The 25,458-nt window shown below is 34.0% G+C and overlaps 1 protein-coding gene across 1 annotated transcript in view; it reads left to right on the top strand.

Annotated features, from left to right (window-relative positions):
* Positions 1–6,907: 6,907 nt before the first annotated feature.
* The window catches only part of gogo (thrombospondin-1 like protein golden goal), a 71,343-nt gene continuing 52,792 nt past the window's right edge, over positions 6,908–25,458 (top strand). The window contains exons 1-2 of the mRNA XM_073982463.1: positions 6,908–7,743; positions 18,799–20,145. Of these exons, the coding sequence (XP_073838564.1) occupies positions 7,263–7,743; positions 18,799–20,145 (1,828 nt within the window). The 5' untranslated portion in view covers positions 6,908–7,262. The remainder of the gene's footprint in view (positions 7,744–18,798; positions 20,146–25,458) is intronic.

Here is a 25,458-nt window from a genome sequence, read left to right as displayed (position 1 = left end):
AACGGGGCAACTAATTTGTTCCAAACTTTAGATCTCCTAATATTTTGTCCAATTTTAGTTTAACTTCCAAAATGGTCCATATCGGTCCTCTCCTTAGGGCCTAAGTTGTGCCTAAGTTCAGTTTAGGTTCTTTTCGAAGATCCTTTGGAAATGTTTACCGATGCTGTTCGTTGTGATCCTGTTAAAGCGATATTATATTTTCCGTGGACAAGTCCATGCTTCCTGGCACTCTGGCCCAAAAATTATACGATGACCCACTGAAATGACTAGTGGGCGCGATATCTACCGAAAATATAAAATAAAATCCACATTTTTGTCGGCAAGCTCAAATGTCCGAAAAGGGCCACAAAATTATGAAAAGACCCTAGGTATTTTCTATCTGTCTGTAAGTTTAAATTTACATAGGCTGGGGGTATATCTTTGTCGGCACATTTTAGTCGGCAAGCTCAAATGTCCGAAAAGGGCCACCAAATTTTGAAAGGACCCTAGGTACGTTCTATCTCTGTCGGCAAAGTCGACTGATGCTTTTTTACTTGTTTCAAATAAATTAACAAAATTACTCAAAAGACGAAGGATTAAAAATGAAGAAAGGATACGATATAGACACCAAACCAAAAAAATGAAAAATATGGAAATTCTTATAAGATTTCTTTGGAACCCTAAATGAGAAATCAACAACTTCAACGCTGGTGACTCGAAATTAGTTGCATTTCAATTTAATTACATAAATGTAATTGAAACTTGTTCATGTTTCGTATTTTTTCGCCGAGCAACATATTCTTTGCACATAAATCGTCCAGCAGAGCAGACAGATAAACAGCAAAATATACGAAGCCAGTGTAAATATTTAGTGCATAAATAACAGAATTGGAAACTCGAAACTGCTACTATTACGAGAGTTTGGTTACAATATTTGGACAGACATTTAAAACATTTTTTTAAGTAGGCAACAACAACAAACGAGGAAGAAGAGGAACAAATTAAATCATTCCAACTAAAAAAAGTTAACCTAAAAATTCAGTAGAAAAAAGCAGCACTAAATGTTGTAATGGTATACATCGAGGGGAGCAATGAAAAACATTTATTCCGAAAAAGGCAAAAATAGAAGAGTAACTGTATAGTATAGCAGACTGCAATGCCAGTCTGTCTGTCTGTCAGCTAAGCAACTATGTTTTCATTCATTTATTTTACTTGTAATCCAAATAAATAAAGCCAAAGTCAAGTATGAAAAAATACTTATTTGGAATTTAAGCAAAAGAGGAGCGGACAGATGGAGAGAGAGACATAAGTCCTTCAGCTTTGGTGTGAGTGCAGAATATCCAGACTACAAATTACCAACTGTTGTGCATAGATTTGTAACGCCGATAAAAATTGGAAATGAAAATAGGCCGACAGCTAAATACCCCCAGAATGTGACTGTACAAAAACCAGTAACATGAGCGACAGACATATAGGTATTATGAACAGATCTCTAATTTTAAAAGTAAATAGCATTTTTGTTGGTCACAAAAAAGGGGATAATAAACCGTAATTCCTCTTCATTGCCACTTGGACGGGGTTTTTGAAACATTTGAAGTGAGAGTATCGAGGAATGTGTGGGGAACACAATTATAACGTTGTAATAAAGACCACAAAGACTACTAAACTAACACTTTGGAGCATGAGATGTATAATGGAGTGTCCCATAATATTAATACATTAATATTGGCTTCCACCAACCAAAAAAATACAATGTTGAAAATTTGTATTTTAGGAGGTACCTGAACTTAGAACTGTTAGTTTTGGGAGTTATTCCTATCGATAGTTAACGTACCCACCTGCCATTTTAGTTGACCACAGTAGAATTTTTAGTGTTTCGGGGTCATTATGTGAGATAGCATGGACTTTCTCATGAAATATCAAAAATATCAATCTAATCAAAATCGCAGGTACCTACAATGAAAACTTCAGACCAACACGGTGCACTTGAGCCAACATTAAATGGAAGGTGCTTACACCTGGGAAGTTTTTGCGGATTCTGAAACTACAATGTTCGTAGATGAGAAAAATCGAAAAACAAAACAAAAATCGCCGGAGCGCTTTTTAAATAAATCGCCATTCAAGTCGGCATTTTAAAGGGCTTTTTGGGTTTTCGCGATTTTACTTGGAAACCGCAAGTCCTATCGAAATGGGACTAAAGAAAATGTTGTAGCTATGAAAATTCTCTACAAAATTGACCTGTATGGTATTTTCGTAGATTTTACCATTTTTGAGATATAGAAGTTCAAATTGGGACAATGCACTGACTGTATTGTCTCCTTATAAAACAGTGTCATGACTGCAATTTTCCAATTTAAACTTATATATCTCAAAAGTGGTACAGCCCAGGAAAAAGATACTCAAGTTCATCTTGTAGAGAATTTTCCTGGCTACAAAATTTTCTTTAGTCACATTTCGATAGGACTTACGGTTTCCAAGCAAAATCGTAAAAACACCTAAAAAGACCTTAGAATGCCGACTTGAATCGCAATTTATTTAAAAAGCGCTCCGGCAATTTTTTTGTTTTTTAATTTTTTTCATCTATGAACATTGTAGTTTCAGAATCCGCAAAAACTTCCCAGGTGTAAGTACCTTCCATTTAGAATTGCTTCAAGAGCACCGTGCCAATTTTAGAACAGCTTTCAAATTGCATTTAAGCGAAAATTTTGAACTTTTGTGAACTCCGTAAGGAATTCTCCGAAATATTACATCTTGGAACTTGATTTAAGTTTGTGAGAAATGTTACGATGTAAAAAGGTTGGACCCATGTCAGTCACTTCTTTCAATAGTTATCGTGCCCAACAGTAGGAGTTTTGTGAACTTTTGTTTATTGAGATCTAAGGTACATTTTTGTAGTTGGTTGTCTGATTCAATTTTTATCGGTTTGATATCTGTAGACCAAAATCCGAGAAAAAATTATAACGGAAATTTGACCTTAACGATTTTGACCTTGAAGATGAGGTTCAATGGATTCTATGCCTTAACAATTATTATTCTATAAGATGAGAGCTACAATTTTGCTTCCATGAGTAAACCAAAATTCTTAGCGGTTTAGAAGATATGAGCCTGGCAAAATTATCCCTTTTAGACATCAAGGCATCAGGTCTTTGCGGCGAAAGTCGAAGTAACAGGGAACAGGGCACGTGTCTTCTTATTGCGGTGACAGAATATGGTTAATTTTTTCGTGTATCACAGTGTTATTGTTGTAGCAACAAACATATGTTCGTTCATGTATCAATTTCAGTTATGGTGTACCGATTCCCCTTTGTCCAGATTCAAAAATTCCATAAAGAATCGGCTGGATTTCTTCTGCTGCTACAGATAGATCGTGGTCTTGGAGTACAACATTCGCACTATACCTTTAAACAAAGCCTGCCTTCGTTTTACGTGCCTGTGGCAGGGATGCTCACGACTATAGCACACTAGCAGGTACTCCACATCTTGTTGTGCTGATGCATGGTGATGATGGTCACTGGTGTCATGAGGGGGCACCCGGTTGCAGTCCTCAGGGTGGCATTCTGGCATGTTCAAATATTCTCTATTGCGTAGCTTTAACGTTTGCATACTACATTGGCGCTACATGGATTATCGTAGACCTATGTCAACAAAGTTTCTTTGACAGCAACCGAAGTGGTGCCGACCAACGACTTAAGACCTTGTTCTTACTTCCGATTTTGTAGCAAATAGCTGTGGCTTGCGCCAATGAGTAGTTAGAGGGCAGAATCAAGATATCATAGACCAATATGTACAGGTCTCATTTTATACGTTCAGGATATAAACAGTGTGAAAGTAGATTTAGCCGTGGATATTTTCATATTCCTCAGATCAATGAACTGTACAAAGTCAGATATGTAGAACCTACATTGTAGATACTAAACTTACACATTACGATTTTTATGGGGTCTGGAGGGTGTGGAATTTAGGAAGATAGAGATATCGCCGTGCCTTGTAAAAACCCTTATTCACTCTACAGGTCAAGATTTTGGGACATTTTCTTAGGAACTATAGTATTGTTCCGAAACTTGCGGCAACAAATTTCAAAACGATTCGAGAGTTGGTCTTAACTTGTACTTTTACTAAAAAATTTGAAAATTTGTGGGAACCGATATATCCCATATTCGAATCATATCTATGCCAAGAAAAAATATTACGATGTACAACATTTTAACCAAATCCATAACTCCCTTCGAGAAATATCTTCGCACAATGTTAGCGAAATCTTTGGAACTTGTGTGTGGGAGTTACCTAAGAGAGTGGACCAATATGGCCTATCTTCGCACTAGATAAAACAAGCAACTAGATAAAATAAAACAAAATAAAATAAAATAAAATAAAATAAAATAAAATAAAATAAAATATAATAAAATAAAATAAAATAAAATAAAATAAATAAATAAAAATAAAGTAAAATAAAGTAAATAAATAAATAAATAAATAAATAAATAAATAAATAAATAAATAAATAAATAAATAAATAAATAAATAAATAAATAAATAAATAAATAAATAAATAAATAAATAAATAAATAAATAAATAAATAAATAAATAAATAAATAAAATAAATAAATAAATAAATAAATAAATAAATAAATAAATAAATAAATAAATAAATAAATAAATAAATAAATAAATAAATAAATAAATAAATAAATAAATAAATAAATAAATAAATAAATAAATAAATAAATAAATAAATAAATAAATAAATAAATAAATAAATAAATAAATAAATAAATAAATAAATAAATAAATAAATAAATAAATAAATAAATAAATAAATAAAAAAATAAATAAATAAATAAATAAATAAATAAATAAATAAATAAATAAATAAATAAATAAATAAATAAATAAATAAATAAATAAATAAATAAATAAATAAATAAATAAAAATAAAATAAAAAAAAATAAAGTAAAATAAAATAAAATAAAATAAATACTTTGTGTCTAAACACAAAAAACACAAAACAAACATGGTTCCACAACATCCCATATGGGACAAGGGAGACTTCTCTCATATCATTGAGTGCACCCCGATTCATATTAGCTCAATGATATGGGACCTACTGTTTATCGCCGAGTCCTAACGGCGTGCCTTAAGACACCACTTGTAGAGAAGTTTTTCAAGGCTGATATACTCAGGAAATGTCGCCAACATTACTGAGGGGTATTTTGCCACCGTTGAAAAATGTTTGATGTTGCCTGGCCGGGGAATCGAACCACTGACCTTCTGCGTGCAAGGCGGGTGTGCATACCATTGCACCACGGTGGCACCCAAACACAAAAACACGATACAATATATTTTTATCCCAATCAAATAGTATATCCCCTCGTTAGCCCAAAGGCTAATGGTATAATAAAAAAATTCTTGAGCTCGAGTCGTCATAAAATTGGGTAAGGGTTCTTTGTTTCAATACAAAGAACTAACAGAACTGATAAGTCTAAGTGGCGTTGGACGAAACTAGTCTTCTCTGCCATCCCCTAAAGTAATCAATTTTAACTACATCCCACTTTAAACTTGTTGTTTTTAAATTTGAAAACAACAAATATGAGATTAAGATTGTCTTACCTTCAAATAGTAAGTAAAAAATCTAAATAAAAAGGAAGAAAATCGCCGAGAGTCTTTAATAAATGGATGCTTGTCAAAAATTATATTAAAATATAAAAACGCAATCATTGGAAATTCAATTTCCATTTCAAGTCTTGCCAGCAGTTACCACAGCATGGTAGTAATGCTTTGTGTTTCTCTGGGCTGTAAACAATTGCTACTGAATATAGAATATATACATAGCTCTACATTGAATAAAATTTTTTTCTATTTCCCGTTTGTGTCAAAAACTGATGTTTTCTCTTCTCTTTTATTTTGTTCTTTGCAGATATGATGCTGCGGTTTTGTATGTTCAACTCGTTGACATGTTGCTGCTATAGACTGTAACATTTCCTGAATTGAATAAATAACTCGGAACAGTCAAATGGGAACTTGAGAAACAAACAGCAGAACGAACGGAAAAGTAAAGAATTTCAATCACTTCAAATGCATTCGACCCAGCAACCAGTCAACCACTTCAAAGCCATACAATTTGACATTAATACCATGAATTAAAACCAAATTAACACAGCCACCGAAACACATAAAAAACAATGTCACAAAAGAGTTAAAGGATAAAAAACATAAAATCTTACAAAATATATTCGCATATCTTGCTTGAGAGCGTCATATGTTGACATTTGACAAAAAACTGTTTTTGTTTCGGTCTCAAAGGACACAATCTCGCATTTGATGAATGATTAAAACGCATTCAACGAAATATCCTGCACCCTTAAAAACACACAAAGACCAGCAGATAATAGTGGTGGTGGCGAAGAAGAGAGAAAGGTGGTGAGTTATAACCACGTGCCAAAATAATGCAGAGTAATCTTGAATGGAGAGAGTAAACGTAAAATATCGAAAGGTGGAAATTTCAAAGTACTATTCATTTTCATTGTGAATGTACAATAGAGAGAGAAGGTGAGAGAGAGAGAAGGTAAATAAATATACCTTGCATGGAAGAGAATACAACTGGACAAATGCAATTGGATTTGGTGGTTAGGTGGTATCAAGATTCACATAAGAAATACGGAAACAAGGACCAAATTTAAATGCTGTAAGAAAGAAATATTTAAGGATCAAATATAGTGCAAATAGTTCGTGAAATAGGATGCAGGCAAGTCACATCCTGGCTCAACAACGTTATATATAATTGAAGAGAGAATAAGAGTGGTTTGTTGTGACGACTAAAAGTGCATTCTAAGCTGCAACGTTTTACATTGTTAATGGATGGAAATGCTGGCATTACTACTAGAGCAAGTCCTTAAATGAGCGTGAGAGCGAAAAACTGAGAGAGAGACAGAAAGAGTGAGAGAAATAAATCTAATACCCAAGAGGTTTAATAGAAAATACACATCAAAAAAACAACATCAAACCACCTTTCAACTTTATCACTCTCACCCACCCCCTAATAATAACCAACCAAACAACAACAAACAAAAATACTTCCGGAAAAACACTGCCCTATATTTTAGGCAAAAACAAGAAAAACAATAGCCGGCTTTTAGTCGATTTTTGTCTTCTCAACAAGATTGGTGATAGTGAAAATGCAGAATAGCAAACGAAGAAAAATATAAAATTTTGTCTACAAATGTCACTAAAAACGTAAAATTGAAAAGCCTATTGTTCCGAAAAGGACTCACTGTGTGTTTTGAAATGTGCGATTCTATGCTGCACAATAGCAGCATTAACCGCAATATTAAAAGCTTTTTCGAAACAATAACATCAAGAACAACAAAAGTCATATCTTACGCGACAGGAACATTGCCATCACAATCATTCAAATTATCATCATCATCAGCTGCTAGCTGTTACTGTAATGTGTCAACAGCCCAACCTACACAGTTATCGACATCAAATACATCATCAACAATAACAATAGCTTGTAATTGTTATCTTTCCACGGAAAATATTATCACCTCCCCACCAAAAACAACTCCTCCTTCGCAGCCATGCTGGAGTTATATCAAAACTGGATATGGAAATGGTATAAAAGAGCGTCAAAAACGCAAAGGCTTAAGGAGATTGTATCCAACGTTGTCGTCGCCATCATCAGCGTCATCAGTGTTGTCAACGACGCATTTTGACAAGTGGCAAATTGTTGTCTTATCGATAATTATTTTATTATCTTGCACAAGTGAGTATAATGTGAATACAACAATTCTTTTAATTTTATACAATGTTGCCAGCGGTTAGGGAATACATTGAGACCACGCCACGATTGTTAACATTTTCAAGATTTATTTCAAAGACTATCAGGCGATTAAAGGTCGATTTTTTATACCCTCAGCATTTATGCTAACGAGGGTATATACACTTTCATACGGGCAAAATGTGCCTAATCGAAATAATGGTTTTAGACCCTAAGTATGTTTGGACGAAATCCGTTTCAGACAATTTGGAGTCGATTTCGCAATGTCCGTCCGTCTGTCTGTCTGGCTGGCTGGTGCGCACGATAACTCTCGAATCGGTTGATCCGAATCGGTCAAAAATTTGGCTTTTGTAATATTTTGTCCAAACTTAGTTCAAGTTCGAAGGCGGGTTATATCGGTCCACTCCTTTCGGTACCTCCCCCACAAAAGTTCGGAAAATTTGTGCCCTCGATAACTTTGCACATCGTGAAATTTCTACCAGACTTAGATGAGGTTCGAAAAAGTTCAGTTTAGGACCTGCTCTCGAATCGCTTTGTTTTTTGTTATAGCAACTTGTATTCACTGCCCCCTATACGACGATACAAGTTTCATTAGGGGCAAGTCCGTACTTCCTGAGGAAATAAACTGAAAGTTTCACAAAAACCCTATGACAGTGTGTAGTGGTTCAGCGCAAGGTAACTCTCGAACGGATCAGCCGATTTGGTCCAAAATTTGGCCTTCGTAATATTTTTTCCAAACTTAGTTTAAGTTCGAAGTGGGTTATATCGGTCCACTCCTTCCGGTACCTTCCCCACAAAGGTTCAAAAATGTTCGGAAACATTGTGCTCACGATAACTCTTGAAGGGAATGACCGTATTGGTCCATACTTTACACATCCTAATATATCTACCAGATATAGATCAAGATCGAATATGGACTATAGTTGTCCACTCCTTCTGGTACCTCCCACACAAAATTTCGGATAAGTTATTTTAAGATCTGCTCTCCAATCACTTTGATTTTTATTGAAGCAACTTGTATTCGCTGCCTCAATTACGACAGTAAAAGTTTTTTTCAGAAGCAAGTGCATACTTCTTGAGAAAACAGCCTGAAAGGCGTAAAAAACCCCTATGGCACCATACGATAACTCTGGAATTGATCAAACGATTTGGTCCAAAATGTCCTTCGTCATATTTTGTCCAAACTTAGTTTCAGTTCGAGGATGGGCAATACAGGTTCACAAATTCCGGCACTTCCCCCCAATATTTAACAATTATCACTGAAATGGTATGCACGATATCTCTTGACCGCGGTAACCAATTGGTTCCAAACTTTGGATTCCTAGTATTTTTTATAAATATCTACTTTGAAATTGTTAATGTATTTTCATCAAGTTAGCTTTTGAATAATAATATTGAATTTTCCATATTTGTTCATTATTAATTGTATGTCATTCGATAAAAACTTATTATTAAATAAACACGTTTCTACAAAATATAAATCGTGTCCCTACAGTAGTTTAACTTTGAACATGGTCCATATAGGTCCTCTCCTTAGGGTGCATCCCTAAAAACAAAAGTTCAACATTTTTATCTAAGTGCAGTTCAGAATCTGTTCGAAGATCATTCGGACAATTATACTGATGCTACTCTTTGTGCTCCTTTTTACAGCGATATTTCTTTTTTGGGCAAGTCCATGCTTCCTGACATACTGGCCCAAAACATTTAAGTTATACGGTGACCAACTGAAATGACTCCTAAAATAAGATCTACTTCCAAAATGCGGTATGTCGATCCATTCCTTCAGGTACCTTCTCCGCATTATTAGTGAAATTTTTCGGTATAGGGCCACGTCTTCATATAGCCCGCATAGAACGGTACCTCCCGATTGTCGGTATTTTCAAGGTTATAGCCACAATACTCCGTCGAAATGACTGAAATTTGGTATTTTTTCTTCGGTGGGGGTATTAAACTTTCGGTATGTCGGTATAGGTCCACGCCTTTATATAGCCACCATAGATCGGCACATCGCAGTTTTGGTATTTTGAAGGTTGTGGTCTCAATATTCCACCGAAATGGCTTAAATTGAGTGTTTAGTCATCATTAGGGGTGCAAAACTTTCCACCTGAAACTTGTAAGTGTGGGTCCACGCCTTCACACTGCCCTATTGAAGTGCACCTCCCGATTTTCGGTTTTTTGAAGGTTGCGGATTCAATATTAATTAGGGGTATTCAACTTTCCCCTCTAAATTTGTCGGTATAGACCACGTTTTCATATAGCCTCCATAGAACGGTACATCCGAATTTTTGGTATTTTGAAGGTTGTGGCCCCAATATTCCACAGAAGTTGCTGGAATTTGGTATTTAGTCTTCGTTGGGGGTGCAGAATTCAAATTTGTAGGTTTACGCCTTCATATTGCCCCCACAGAACTGTACCTCCTGATTTTTGGTATTTTAAAAGTTGTGGCTTCAATATTTCACCAAAATGGCTAAAATTTGGTATTTAGTCTTCGTTGATCGTATAAAATATTTCCACCGAAATTTATACGTACAGGTCCACGCCTTCATATAGCGCCCATAGAACGGTACCTCCCGACGTTCGGTATTTTGAAAGTTAGTCAAATTCTTTTACCGAAATCCTGGAATTTGGTATTTAGTCTTCTTCATAAACGAAAGTAAATTAATTGTTCAGTTTTATTTCAATACGACTCGCGGTGGAGGGCTGAACTTAACTCCGTTCTTACTTATTTTTAATTCAGACATTCATTTACCCTCTCATCAATTGCCATACATGTCAGACGTTAAAACGCACCTCAATGTCCTGTGACATATTATCGCCTTTATTTCTGCATATTAATTGCATTATTATCCTGTTATTCTTGTAATTTTCTTTGAATTGAATTGTATTGTAGATCCTAGTTACCGACGAAGAAGATGAATCTTGTAATAATGAGTTTTAATTAAATAAAATTTCGCTCTAATTGTTAATGTTCTTTATTGACAGCCGACACTTGTAAGATATTAAAGGAATAAGTCATTTGGGGAGAAGGGAAGGTAAATTTGATTAAAATCCACAAACTGATTGGTTTTAGAACAATAATATGCTCAAGGACTCCAATGGTATACCAGCTGCAACGCAATTCTATAAATTCGTTAAGTATTTGTCATTAATACTCTGAAATTCCGGGAAAATTAATAATAATAATTATATGGATTAAATACAATGACCTCTCGAACAATGAAATTGTGTTTTAAATAATATAGGCTTTAATGTTTGTGTAGCAGTAAAGTTAGTTAGATGAAGAAGGAGAGTTAAAATGATTGAGTGATGCCTTAAGGACACAGACATACATATATATGGAAATTTCTGAGTGAAATCGGACAACTTTTCAAGATGAGGCTTTTGATTTCCCTTATTTTTTGCTGTGGTGATGCTGCTCATCAACAAAACGTTTTAGTATATTTTCAGAATTTTTTTGACTAACTATTCCAAAATTCTGTAAAAACTATGTGCAAAGAAATACTCATAACTTCTTTAATATTGGTCCAAATAGAAAAAATCTTCTTTTGTATTTTTTGTTGTTTTATAAGCTATCAATGGGCTTGGATGGTATTTTCGCGATTTAAAATTTAAAATCAATTTTTATAAATGATTGTACTCTTCGATTATCTTGAAATTTTTTTGTATTAAACTACGATTAATTACAACAATTTTAAGACTTATTTGGTAGTGGGATTCGAATGATTACTATTTTTTTTTTAAATTTGTCAGTACTATTTTTCTTTTATATCAGTGTGAAACATTTGTTATTTTACCAGAAACAAAAAAGTTCCATTTATAAACATTTGTTTTGATCTTAAAAATCTGAAAAACTTCTTCATTTGGCGATTTTAAGAATGGTGTAGCAATTAGTGTATCAGCATCAGTGTGTATTACTGAATGAAGTTTTTTTGTGCCCACGATAGGCTTAGCCGTTGAATATCTCAAATCCAAATCCTCGTTCGTATTTTAATAGTTATCTTCTGATGCAAATATCGCTTTAATATTTGGTAGATTATTCGTCTCGGATGCCCATTCATATAGTTCCTAAGCTGCAGATTTTTGATCATAAATTTAGTTAGTTTATTGTCCGGCTGGTACAATAACAGCTAAACCATTTTCAAAATCGAAAAATGACTACGTTTTTAAGATGTTTAAGAAAAATTCCCAATAATAGTAAAAAAAAAATGTTGAAAAATTTACTTTTTAACTTTTTTGGTAAAATAACAAATGTTTCACACTGGTATAAAGGAAAAATTGTATTGACAGATTTTAAAAAAATTATAAAAAATAGTAATCATTCGAATCCCACTACCAAATAGGTCTTAAAATTTTTGAAATTAATCTTAGTTTAATACAAAAAAAAATTCAAAAAAATCGAAGAGTACAATCTTTGATAAAAATTGATTTTACATTTTAAGTTGCGAAAATGCCATCCAAGCCCGCTCTGCAATTTTTTTTATATTTTTTATTAGATACCTGATAAAACAACAAAAAATACTAAAAAATAGTTTTTTTCTATTTGGACCATTACACTATTCAACACTGAAAATGCAAACAGCGGTATTTTGCATCATATCTTTTACAACACGTATTTCAAACACAGTTCACACCATCAGTTTTTTCTCGCATTTCGGATTTCACTACATTACACAGTGGATCCACTTGTATGGAGAAAGTGGCCAAAAATATTTAGAGTGTAAAAATCAAGCCAATGCGCCGGTTACAGCTTTGCTGCCGCGAAGATTGTTTTAAGAAACCACGAGCGTGACAATCTATTAGTCAAATGTTCCGACTTTTGAAGTTAAGGATAGCTTCAAAAATCGGAACATTTGACTAATAGTTTTTGTTGTGAGTACAACCTATATTTTAAGTGCAAGTAAATATATTCAAGATCGCGTTCGAATGAAACGAAAACTAATATATTTTTAAAAAGGTCAATGTCATAGCTGTCAGAATTGCCAGAGGTTGGTTGCGTCAAAATTTTGACATTAATTTTTTTAATTTTTGGCCAATGGGTGGATCCACTGTGCATTATTGGCATTTTTATTAAATCGTCGTTGAAAACAACGGAATAGAGGTATTTTTACAACAATGGCATGTGTATTTATTACATTCCAGGGAATATTTTTCCAAAAGAAATTTTTCAGAAAAAATTAACAGTTTTCGAGATACGGTGCGAAATGTATAAAAATTGTGGCATTTTTGCATATATTTTGAAATTTGAGGCAATAAATGAAATTTTTGGATTTCATTATTTCTCCAAATATTTTATTCTTGTCCTTATCTACAAATTTGCTTCGGAGGTCAGAAGAAGATTCGCATTGGTTTCAGAGATATAGCCCCGAATTTCTTTAAAAACTCAATATTTAACCATGTTTAGATGGGACCATAAAATCCGAGCTGGATCTGACACAACAAACCACAACTAGGGTTGCTTGTCGTTTGGGTCTGTACTTTCAAAATATCCTCAGTTCGAATTGTTTGCACAAGATATCCTTAAAAAAGTTGCACAGTGTTATGGATCTTATTTTGGGAGTCATATCTTTTCCATAGATGGGGGTCATCGTATAACTTTTGGACCAGTATGCCAGAAAGCATGGACTTGTCCACGAAAATATAATATCTCTGTATACAGGACCACAACGAACAGCATCGGTATACATTTCCAAACGATTTTCGAACAGACCCTAAACTGCACTTAGACACAAATGTTGAACATCTGTGGGAGATGTACCCTAAGGAGAAGACTGATATGGGCCGAGATAAACTAAATTTAGACAAAATATTAGGAGATCTAATGTTTGAACCAAATTGGTTGCCCCGTTCAAGAGATATCGTGCATACCATTTTAGTGAATTTTTTTTTAAATATTGGGGTGAAGCCCCGAAAGTTGTGGACCGGTAATGCCCATCTTCGAACTGAAACTAAGATTGGACAAAATATGAGGTAGGCCAAATTTTGGACCAAACCGGTTGAACAGTTCGAGAGTTATCCTGTTTTCCAGCGACTAAATATGGTGTTTTTATACCTAACAGGCTGTTTTCTCAAGAAGTATGGACTTGCCCCTGAAAAAACTTTTACCGTTGTAATTGAGGTAGGGAATGCAAGTTGCTTCAACAAAAATCAAAGTGATTCGAGAGCAGGTCTTAAAGTGAACCTATCCGAAATTTTGTGTGGGATGTACCCGAAGGAGTGGACAAATATAGTCCATATTCAAACCTGGTCTAAATCTGGTAGATATATTAGGATGTGCGAAGTATGTATTACATAGGTCACTCCCTTTAAAAGATATAATTTTTCATCTTTTGTGGGAGAGGTACCTGAAGGAGTAGACCGATATGGCTTATCTTCGAATTTAAAGTATGTTTGGACAAAATATTACGAAAGTCAAATTGTGGACCGAATCTGCAGATCCGTTCAAGAGTTATCTTGCGCCCCAACCACTACACACGGTGTCATAGATGTTCTTTGCAACTTTTAGATTATTTTCTCAGGAAGTATGGACTTGCCACTGATAAAACTTGTACCGTCGTATGGGGGGCACTGAATACAAGTTGTTGCAACAAAAATCAAAGCGATTCGAGAGCAGGTCCTAAAGTGGACCTTTCCGAAATGTTGTGTGGGAGGTACCCGAAGGCGTGGACCGATTGAGTCCATATTGGAACCTCATCTAAGTTTGGTAGAAATATCACGATGTGCAAAGTATGGATCAAGTCGGTTATTCCCTTCAAGAGTTATCGTGCACACAAATTTTCCGAACATTTTCGAACTTTTGTGGGGGAGGTACTGGAAGGAGTGGGCCGATATAACCCATCTTCGAACTTAAACTAAATTTGGACAAAATATTGTGATAGCCAACTTTTGGACCAAATCGGTTCATTCGTTCAAGAGTTATCGTGCGCACCAGCCAGCGAGACAGACAGACGGGCGGACATTGCTAAATCGACTCCAAATTGTCTGAAACACATTTCGTCCAAACACACTTGGGGTCTAAAACCATTATTTCGATGACGGACATTTTGCCCGTATGAAAGTGTATATACCCTCGTTAGCATAAATGCTGAGGGTATAAACAGAACTCCTTGCCTCTCAACACGCAACCACGTTAGTATTAGAAATTAACTTTATATTAATTTGCAGCATACGTGGAGTATTAAAAACATCTCTACATAATTTTTGCACACTTGAATTTACTGGCTGTTAATTACTTTTTAGTCTGTTAGCTGAGGGTATAAATATCCTTTATGTAGTGCAACACTTCCCGAAATTTCAATATCCTAGCTTCGTAAGTTATTTTTAAATAAATATTTACATGAATTTTTTCAAAGAAACAAAACATTTTATGCTATATCACTGTGCGACAAAATTAACCCTATTTTGACACGTGTTCCGGCGTTTTTCCCCATCACTTGCACTTTTGTGGTTATGGGCCCCCAAAAGGTTTGAGGCCTTGTTGTCAAAGGGATCATTTTGACAGGATCTTCTAAACAATAACGTAGCAAGGATATCAGTCAACAACTTTCTGGAATATACGAACTGTCTATGAACGGTCCTTATTGGTGGATTATACAATGTGAGCAGAATTAGTGGAAGTGATAGGCAAAAACGCTGGGAATTGTGTCTTCCTATTTTAGGGCTTCTATAAGGCTGCTTTGTAAGAATATGGTTAATTTTGTTTGTGTCGCACAGTTATGTAGAATACAATGTTTTGTTTTCTTTGAAGAATTTCAGGTAAATTTTTATTAAAAAATAACTTAAAATGCTTACTTACATACTTACTTAGCTGGCCCATTACAGAATATTTGTTCCATAGGCCGAACTAAGAAAAGATCTCCATTTCTCTCTATTTGTGGCTTCGCACTCTGGAATACCGCGCCTTTTCATCTCATCATTCACTTGTTTGCGCCATCTATTCCTTGACGTGCCGATTCTGCGTGCCCCGCCAAGCAGTCCGTACTCATGCGCCTTTTTAGCGGGTTCATCATCGCTCATTCTTATGATATGGCCTAGCCAACGCAATCGCTGCATCTCGATACGTTTAACAATATTGATGTCGTTGTATAGCAGATACAGCTCGTGGTTCATGCGACGTCGATATTTACCGTCAACGCAGATTGATCCGTAGATCTTTCGAAGGATTTTTCTCTCAAACACACCCAGCACTGCCATGTCTGCTTGCGCAAGTACCCAGGCTTCGGAGCCATACATCCACACGGGTAGTATCAGTATTTTGTAGAGCGTTATTTTTGTTTGACGAGATGTGGCTTTGTTTTTAAACTGCTTACTTAAACCAAAGTAGCATCTGTTGGCCAATACAATTCTTCTCTTTATTTCACAACTGATGTCGTTTGTTGTGTTTACGGAGGTGCCGAGGTAGACGAAGTCTTTTACTACCTCAATATCATAGGAACCAACTTCCACGGTCCGAGCTCAATGGACGCATTGCACGTCGACACCATCAACTTGGTCTTCTCACCGTATACCGCCAGACCCACTTTAGCAGATTCTCCTTTGACCTTCAGAAAGGCATCAGTTACTTCTTTTACTGATCGGCCCATGATGTCTATATCATCAGCATAAGCAAGTAACATGTGACTATTGGTGTAGATTGTGCCACTTCTTTTGACGTTTGCCTCTCGTATAACCTTTTCCAGCAGGATGTTGAAGAGATCACACGAAAGGCTGTCTCCTTGTCTGAAACCCTTTTGGTAACAAACTCTTCGGAGAGGTTCTTTCCTATTTTAACTGAGGACCTCGTGTCAATTAAAATCATTTTACAAAGCCGGATGAGCTTTGCGGGGATACCAAATTCAGACATGGCTTGGAATACCTTTGAACGCAGCGGGCTGTCGAAGGCTGCTTTATAATCTACAAAAAGGTGGTAGGTGTCGATCTGCATCTCTTGCCGCAGGGTAAATATCTGGTCAATGGTAGACTTGCCAGCTCTAAAGCCGCATTGGTATGGTCCAATTATCTCGTTGACCATAGACTTTAGTCGTTCGCACAATATCCCTGACACGATCCTGTAGGCAATAGGGAGTATAAGTCTACGCCCCTATAGTTAGAGCATACAGTCTTATCTCCCTTCTTGTGGACGGGGCACAGGATGCTCAGGTTCCAATCGTCGGGTACTCGTTCTTCCTGCCAGATGGTGCTAACTAGCTGATGAATACACCTAATCCGCGTGTCGCCTCCGGTTTTGAACAGCTCGGCTGGTAAGCCATCGGCTCCTGCTGCCATATTATTCTTCAGCCGGTTTATTGCTGTCTTCACCTCATCTTGGCTGGGCGGTATACATTCAATACCATCTTCTGGGATTGGGACTGTGGTATCTTCGTCGTCTTCGCTGCTATTGGATACCAACAGTTTTGAAAAATGTTCTTTCCATATCCTGAGTACACTATCTGTATCAGTTACCAAATTACCTTGCTTGTCTCTACAGGAGGATGTGCCTGTACCAAAGCCATCAGTTTGATGTTTGACTCTCTGGTGGAATTTTCGGACTTCATTCCTGCTCCTGTACATCTCGATTTTTTCACACCCCCGCTTTTCCATCTCTCTCTTTTTCCTGCGGAAAAGACGTTTCTCCTCTCTCCTTTTCTCCCTGTATCACTCTCGTGCGCTACGCGTTGTTACGGATTGTAAAGTAGCCCTATATGCCGCATTTTCTCTTCGGTGGCAGCACGACACTCCTGATCATACCATGGATTCCTTGGTGGAGGTCTCTGGTATCCAAATATGGATTTTGCGGCTGTTTGCATGGAGTGGGCAATGATTTGCCACTGCGCTGATATGTTATCGGGATGAGGAGTGCTTTGATTAAGCAATTGGGCTTACAATGCTAGGATATTGAAATTTCGGGAAGTGTTGCACTACATAAAGAATATTAACAGTACAATTACAAAAATTGTTGAAAATTGTCGGATCGTATAATAGCCTTCACTCTTAAACTTTTCCGACATAGGAGCTTGAATTTTCATTAGATCCCTTGACCCATTTCCGTAATATTTGTCTCATTCGCCTTTTGCTTTTCCTCAGTCATATTTGTTTATTTCTTGGGAAATATATTAAATTACATTTTTAGGAGGCTCGTGGATTTTTAAAGAATATTTTTGAGGAGGCTCGTAGATTAAAAAAAATATTTTTAGGACAATCGTGCATTTTTAAAAGATATTTTTAGGACAACTGTGCATTTTTAAAGAATATTTTTAGGACAATCGTGGATTTTTAAAGAATATTTTTAGGACAATCGTGGATTTTTAAAGAATATTTTTAGGACAATCTTAGATTTTTAATGAATGTTTTTAGGACAATCGTGTATTTTTAAAGCATTGTTTTAGGACAATCGTTGATTTTTAAAGAATATTTTTAGGACAATCGTGGGTTTTTAAAGAATTTATTTAGGACAATCAAAGATAGCCTTCACTCTAAAACTTTTCCGACATAGGAGTGTGAATTTTCATTAGATCCCAAATATTTTCTTTATTGTTATTTTTTGTGAATTATACAGATAATCAAGGATATGTTTATCTCAATACCAACACTCCATTCTTAGAAAAATAACAAAGGTATTAAATTACAGTTGTAAAATTGCATTAAAGATTTATCTAAATTACCCCGTTTCTCTTGCTTGGAATGAAGATAAAGAACGTGGCGATGTAAACCGAAAAGTGAGAAATAAATGAATATCTTCTGTTTTTGGATTTATGTCTTTAGGGTGGGTGGAGGAGATTGGGTACGGCAAATTTAAAATGGTTTGAGTTCGTTGTATTGCAAAATTTATATCCTATACTCTTTTAATCCTTTTTGCTACATCCTCAGTTTTTATGACTTCTTTATGTAGTGTATATGTATGTATATCTCAACAATTCTAACCTAACATTTTGATTTCTTTTCTTTCTCCTTTGATGCTCCTCTGTGGCTTACCAACACTTTGAATATTGGATAATGAAACAATAACCCTCTAATCAATGAATCCTGCCACTATGAAATCTTTACAAACCGAAAAACGCCAAAAAGGTCACGTGTTGGCAATACGAAAGGGTCGTCTTATGACTCCAAGCACATTTACAGCGCTGAGCGGAGATCTACACATACAGATACAATTCTCGCCAGATGAATTTCAAAATGCCACTTTAAGAGGGAAATCTAAGAATAAAACTTCGCAACAGGATGCAATATCAACAACAACACGCATCACCAATAATGAGATACACCCCAGTGGCGATAATTCTGAATCGGAGAATTTCATAACAAATACCCTGGTCATTAGCAAATACATTGACGAAGAGGATGCAGTGACACCAATGGTTACAGTAACGGATAACACAACGCCTACAACCAGTACATCTTCTTCTTCTTCTTCTCCAACACCTACAAATGATACCCTAGTTTTGCAACGCAAACGTAAAGAAATTGTCCAAAATATACCCGTATATCCCGATCCACGGCACAATGTTACCCAGGTGGCAGTACCATGCCAAACTTTCATGTGGGGTGGCCTATATGAAATGCAATTAGTTTCCAATCTAAAAATTACCAATAAAAATCCCTCCAATACTACAAACGAAGTTACACCCACCATGTCATCGACAACAACAACCACTACCCTTATACCTGCCGACGATGAACGTCTGCGGCAAACTTTGGATGTACGATGGCCCAGTGCTGAAATGATTGTTAGTCCAGTACGTTTGACAACATATCCCGAGGGACCAGTAGAGGTGACATTACGTTTTCCCGAGGTCAATTGTGATAATGCCTGGAAACGTGAAGATCTACCAGAATTCTGGCTTGAACTTATCTATTGCGGAAAGGAACGTAATTGTGCGCAGCTTATGCCTCAAAACATCACCAAATCAAGTATTCTCTTTGCGGAACAAGTAAGAGGATTTCCTAAGCAAAAGTCATTTAAATTGTCATGTGATCTTTTTGGATTGGCTGGTAATTATGCGGTGCAGTTGAGGCCCATGATACCGGCACCACATCTACCCATAACTAGGAGATTCCTCTCCGTCGATTGGAGTGAAAAATATGTCTTTAATGTTTATGCCCGCAGCATATTTCCATGTGATCCTCACACGGGAATCGGGGTGCTTTATGAATACCCGAGCTGTATTTTGGAACAGGGAGATCGTGTCAGGGTATATGCCAAGTTAAGAGCCGATGTGGCCTCCCTGAAGCCACCAACTTCGCTGCATTATATTGCCGAACAGAGAGTGGTGAAAAATCAATATTCGCTCTACTTTAATTGCGAGCTGTTTACGGAGAAATATGTGGAATATTGTTTTGTCTATGTCACCCAGGCCATATCGGGAGCAGTGGCGGATGTGAGAATGGATTGTGTACCCACCTTGCCAGTGAAAGGTAAGTCAAATATGTTTTAAGAATATTTTTAGGACAATCGTGGATTTTTAAAGAATATTTTTAGGACAATCGTGGATTTTTAAAGAATATTTTTAGGACAATCGTGGATTTTTAAAGAATATTTTTAGGACAATCGTGGATTTTTAAAGAATATTTTTAAGACAATCGTGGATTTTTAAAGAATATTTTTAGGACAATCATGGATTTTTAAAGAATATTTTTAAGACAATCATGGATTTTTAAAGAATATTTTTAAGACAATCGTGGATTTTTAAAGAATATTTTTAGGACAATCGTGGATTTTTAAAGAATATTTTTAGAACAATCGTGGATTTTTTAAGAATATTTTTAGGACAATCGTGGATTTTTAAAGAATATTTTTAGGACAATCGTGGATTTTTAAAGAATATTTTTAGGACAATCGTGGATTTTTAAAGAATATTTTTAGGACAATCGTGGATTTTTAAAGAATATTTTTAGGACAATCATGGATTTTTAAAGAATATTTTTAAGACAATCATGGATTTTTAAAGAATATTTTTAAGACAATCGTGGATTTTTAAAGAATATTTTTAGGACAATCGTGGATTTTTAAAGAATATTTTTAGAACAATCGTGGATTTTTTAAGAATATTTTTAGGACAATCGTGGATTTTTAAAGAATATTTTTAGGACAATCGTGGATTTTTAAAGAATATTTTTAGGACAATCGTGGATTTTTAAAGAATATTTTTATGACAATCGTGAATTTTTAAGAATATTGTTAGGACAATCGTGGATTTTTAAAGAATATTTTTAGGACAATCGTGGATTTTTAAAAAATATTTTTAGGACAATCGTGGATTTTTAAAGAATATTTTTAAGACAGTCGTGGATTTTTAAAGAATATTTTTAGGACAATCGTGGATTTTTAAAGAATATTTTTAGGACAATCGTGGATTTTTAAAGAATATTTTTAGGACAATCGTGGATTTTTAAACAATATTTTTAGGACAATCGTGGATTTTTAAAAAATATTTTTAGGAGAATCGTGGATTTTTAAAGAATATTTTTAGGACAATCGTGGATTTTTAAAGAATATTTTTAGGACAATTGGGGGTTTTTTAACAATATTTTTAGGACAATCGTGGATTTTTAAAGAATATTTTTAGGACAATTGTGGGTTTTTAAACATTATTTTTAGGACAATCGTGGACTTTTAAAGAATATTTTTAGGACAATCGTGGGTTTTTAAAGAATATTTTTAGGACAATCGTGAATTTTTAAAGAATATTTTTAGGACAATCGTGGATTTTTAACGAATATTTTTAGGACAATCGTGGGTTTTTAAAAAATCGTGGATTTTTAAAGAATATTTTTAGGACAATCGTGGATTTCTAAAGAATATTCTTAGGACAATCGTGGATTTCTAAAGAATATTTTTAGGACAATCGTGCATTTTTAAAGAATATTTTTAGGACAATCGTGGATTTTTAAAGAATATTTTTAGGACAATTGTGGATTTTAAAAGAATATTTTTAGGACAATCGTGGATTTTTAAAGAATATTTTTAGGACAATCGTGGATTTTTAAAGAATATTTTTAGGACAACATTGGTTTTTTAAAGAATATTTTTAGGACAATCGTGGATTTTTAAAGAATATTTTTTGGACAATCGTGGATTTCTAAAGAATATTTTTAGGACAATCGTGGATTTCTAAAGAATATTTTTAGGATAATCGTGGATTTTTAAAGAATATTTTTAGGACAATCGTGGATTTTTAAAGAATATTTTTAGGACAATCGTGGATTTTTAAAGAATATTTTTAGGACAATTGTGGATTTTAAAAGAATATTTTTAGGACAATCGTGGATTTTTAAAGAATATTTTTAGGACAATCGTGGATTTTTAAAGAATATTTTTAGGACAATCGTGGATTTTTAAAAAAATAATGTTAGGACAATCGTGGATTTTTAAAGAATATTTTTAGGACAATCGTGGATTTTTAAAGAATATTTTTAGCAGGCTCGTGGATTTTTAAAGAATATTTTTAGGACAATCGTGGATTTTTAAACAGTATTTTTAGGACAATCGTGGATTTTTAAACAATATTTTTAGGACAATCGTGGATTTTTAAACAATATTTTTAGGACAATCGTGGATTTTTAAACAATATTTTTAGGACAATCGTGGATTTTTAAACAATATTTTTAGGACAATCGTAGATATTTAAACAATATTTTTAGGACAATCGTGGATTTTTAAACAATATTTTTAGGACAATCGTGGATTTTTAAACAATATTTTTAGGACAATCGTGGATTTTTAAACAGTATTTTTAGGACAATCGTGGATTTTTAAACAATATTTTTAGGACAATCGTGGATTTTTAAACAATATTTTTAGGACAATCGTGGATTTTTAAACAATATTTTTAGGACAATCGTGGATTTTTAAACAATATTTTTAGGACAATCGTGGATTTTTAAACAATATTTTTAGGACAATCGTGGATTTTTAAACAATATTTTTAGAACAATCGTGGATTTTTAAACAATATTTTTAGGACAATCGTGGATTTTTAAACAATATTTTTAGGACAATCGTGGATTTTTAAACAATATTTTTAGGACAAACGTGGATTTTTAAACAATATTTTAAGGACAATCGAGGATTTTTTAACAATATTTTTAGGACAAACGTGGATTTTTAAACAATATTTTTAGGACAAACGTGGATTTTTAAACAATATTTTTAGGACAATCATGGATTTTTAAACAATATTTTTAGGACAATCGTGGATTTTTAAACAATATTTTTAGGACAATCGTGGATTTTTAAACAATATTTTTAGGACAATCGTGGATTTTAAAAAATATTTTTAAATCAATCGTGGATTTTAAAAAATATTTTTAAATCAATCGTGGATTTTTAAAGAATATTTTTTGGACAATCGTGGATTTTTAAAGAATATTTTAGGACAATCGTAGATTTTTAAACAATATTTTTAGGACAATAGTGGATTTTTAAAGAATATTTTTAGGACAATCGTGGATTTTTAAAGAATATTTTTAGGACAATCGTGGATTTTTAAACAATATTTTTAGGACAATCGTGGATTTTTAAAGAATATTTTTAGGACAATCGTGGATTTTTAAAGAATATTTTTAGGACAATCGTGGATTTTTAAAGAATATTTTTAGGGCAATCGTAAATTTTTAAAGAATATTTTTAGAACTATAGTGGATTTTTAAAGAATATTTTTAGAACAATCGTGGATTTTTAAATAATATTTTTAGAACAATCGTGGATTTTTAAAGAATATTTTTAGAACAATCGTGGATTTTTAAACAATGTTTTTAGGACAAACGTGGATTTTTAAACAATATTTTTAGGACAATCGTGGATTTTTAAACAGTATTTTTAGGACAATCGTGGATTTTTAAACAATATTTTTAGGACAATCGTGGATTTTTAAACAATATTTTTAGGACAATCGTGGATTTTAAAAGAATATTTTTAGGACAATCGTGGATTTTTAAAGAATATTTTTAGGACAATCGTGGATTTTTAAAGAATATTTTTAGGACAATCGTGGATTTTAAAAGAATATTTTTAGGACAATCGTGGATTTTAAAAGAATATTTTTAGGACAATCGTGGATTTTTAAAGAATATTTTTAGGACAATCGTGGATTTTTAAAGAATATTTTTAGGACAATCGTGGATTTTTAAAGAATATTTTTAGGACAATCGTGGATTTTTAAAGAATATTTTTAGGACAATCGTGGATTTTTAAAGAATATTTTTAGGACAATCGTGGATTTTTAAAGAATATTTTTAGGACAATCGTGGATTTTTAAAGAATATTTTTAGGACAATCGTGGATTTTTAAAGAATATTTTTAGGACAATCGTGGATTTTTAAAGAATATTTTTAGGACAATCGTGGATTTTTAAAGAATATTTTTAGGACAATCGTGGATTTTTAAAGAATATTTTTAGGACAATCGTGGATTTTTAAAGAATATTTTTAGGACAACCGTGGATTTTTAAAGAATATTTTTAGGACAACCGTGGATTTTTAAAGAATATTTTTAGGACAATCGTGGATTTTTAAAGAATATTTTTAGAACAATCGTGGATTTTTAAAGAATATTTTTAGAACAATCGTGGATTTTTAAAGAATATATTTAGCAGGCTCCTGGATTTTTAAAGAATATTTTTAGCCGGGTTGTGGATTTTTAAAGAATATTTTTATAGGCTTGTGAATTTTTAATGACAATTTTTGGAGACCTGTGTATTTTTAAGGAATATTTTTCAAAGGCTTATGGATTTCTAAGGAATGTTTTTGGAGGCCTGTTTATTTTTAAGAAATATTTTTCAAGGGCTTGTGGAATTCTAAGGGATATTTTTGGAAGCTCGACCATTTTTAAATAATATTTTTAGGTGCCTCGTGTATTTTTCAAGAATATTTTTAGGAGTCTCGTGCATTTTTCAAGAATATATTTAGGTGTCTCCTGCATTTTTAAAGATTGTGACATATACAAATACGAGTATTTTTATGATGTTGGCCAACATCTTGGATATTTTACGGTATATTTAGAAAAGTCCCTTAAACCTTAGAAAGCATACAATATTCTTGCAAGATACTGTGAATTCCATAGGAAATAACACACACATTCTTATCATATGGACAATGTAATATCTCACAACGAGTTTGTGGAGAGTGAGGAGATACAATAGGGCATATCCATCTTCCCTTTATAGCACATTAAACAATGAAATCAGAACACTTCACATTATTGTTTTTTACATCTCGAGGCAACAATCACACATCTTAGCCATGTGATTAAGAATAAAACCTCGAGGATAATCATCCTCCAACGAGAGGAAGACAGATAGCATAAAAGCCCTGTTGTTCTAAAGAATTACAATAAAGCCACGGAACATACCCTCGATGAGATATCAGACAATTACATTAACACCAATTCACAAATACGATGACATCCCACATTGGGACATTATGATATGGAACACTGCTTCGCCTTTCTGGTAATGTACGTATGTATATGTGTTGGTGTTTCTGTGTGCATTTGTAAAGTGTATTGAGTTCATGTCACTGTAACGCTGTTGCAATTGCTGAAAGGCTAAAGGCAAACATGAAATAAAACGGATAATCGTTCTCCTTGCAATATGACAACCAAGCTGCCTCAGCAAAAAAACACACGACAAAATGACAACAAATGACTGATGACACACAGAAATAACACTAATGGCAACGAACAAACATATTGAAACGAATGATGTGAATGCAAACCATGCAAGGAGATTT

Source organism: Musca autumnalis, unplaced genomic scaffold (genome assembly GCF_047663935.1).
Source record: "Musca autumnalis isolate F117 unplaced genomic scaffold, ASM4766393v1 scaffold_4, whole genome shotgun sequence".
NCBI classification, from domain to species: domain Eukaryota; kingdom Metazoa; phylum Arthropoda; class Insecta; order Diptera; family Muscidae; genus Musca; species Musca autumnalis.
This window is presented reverse-complemented; position numbering and strand designations above follow the sequence as displayed.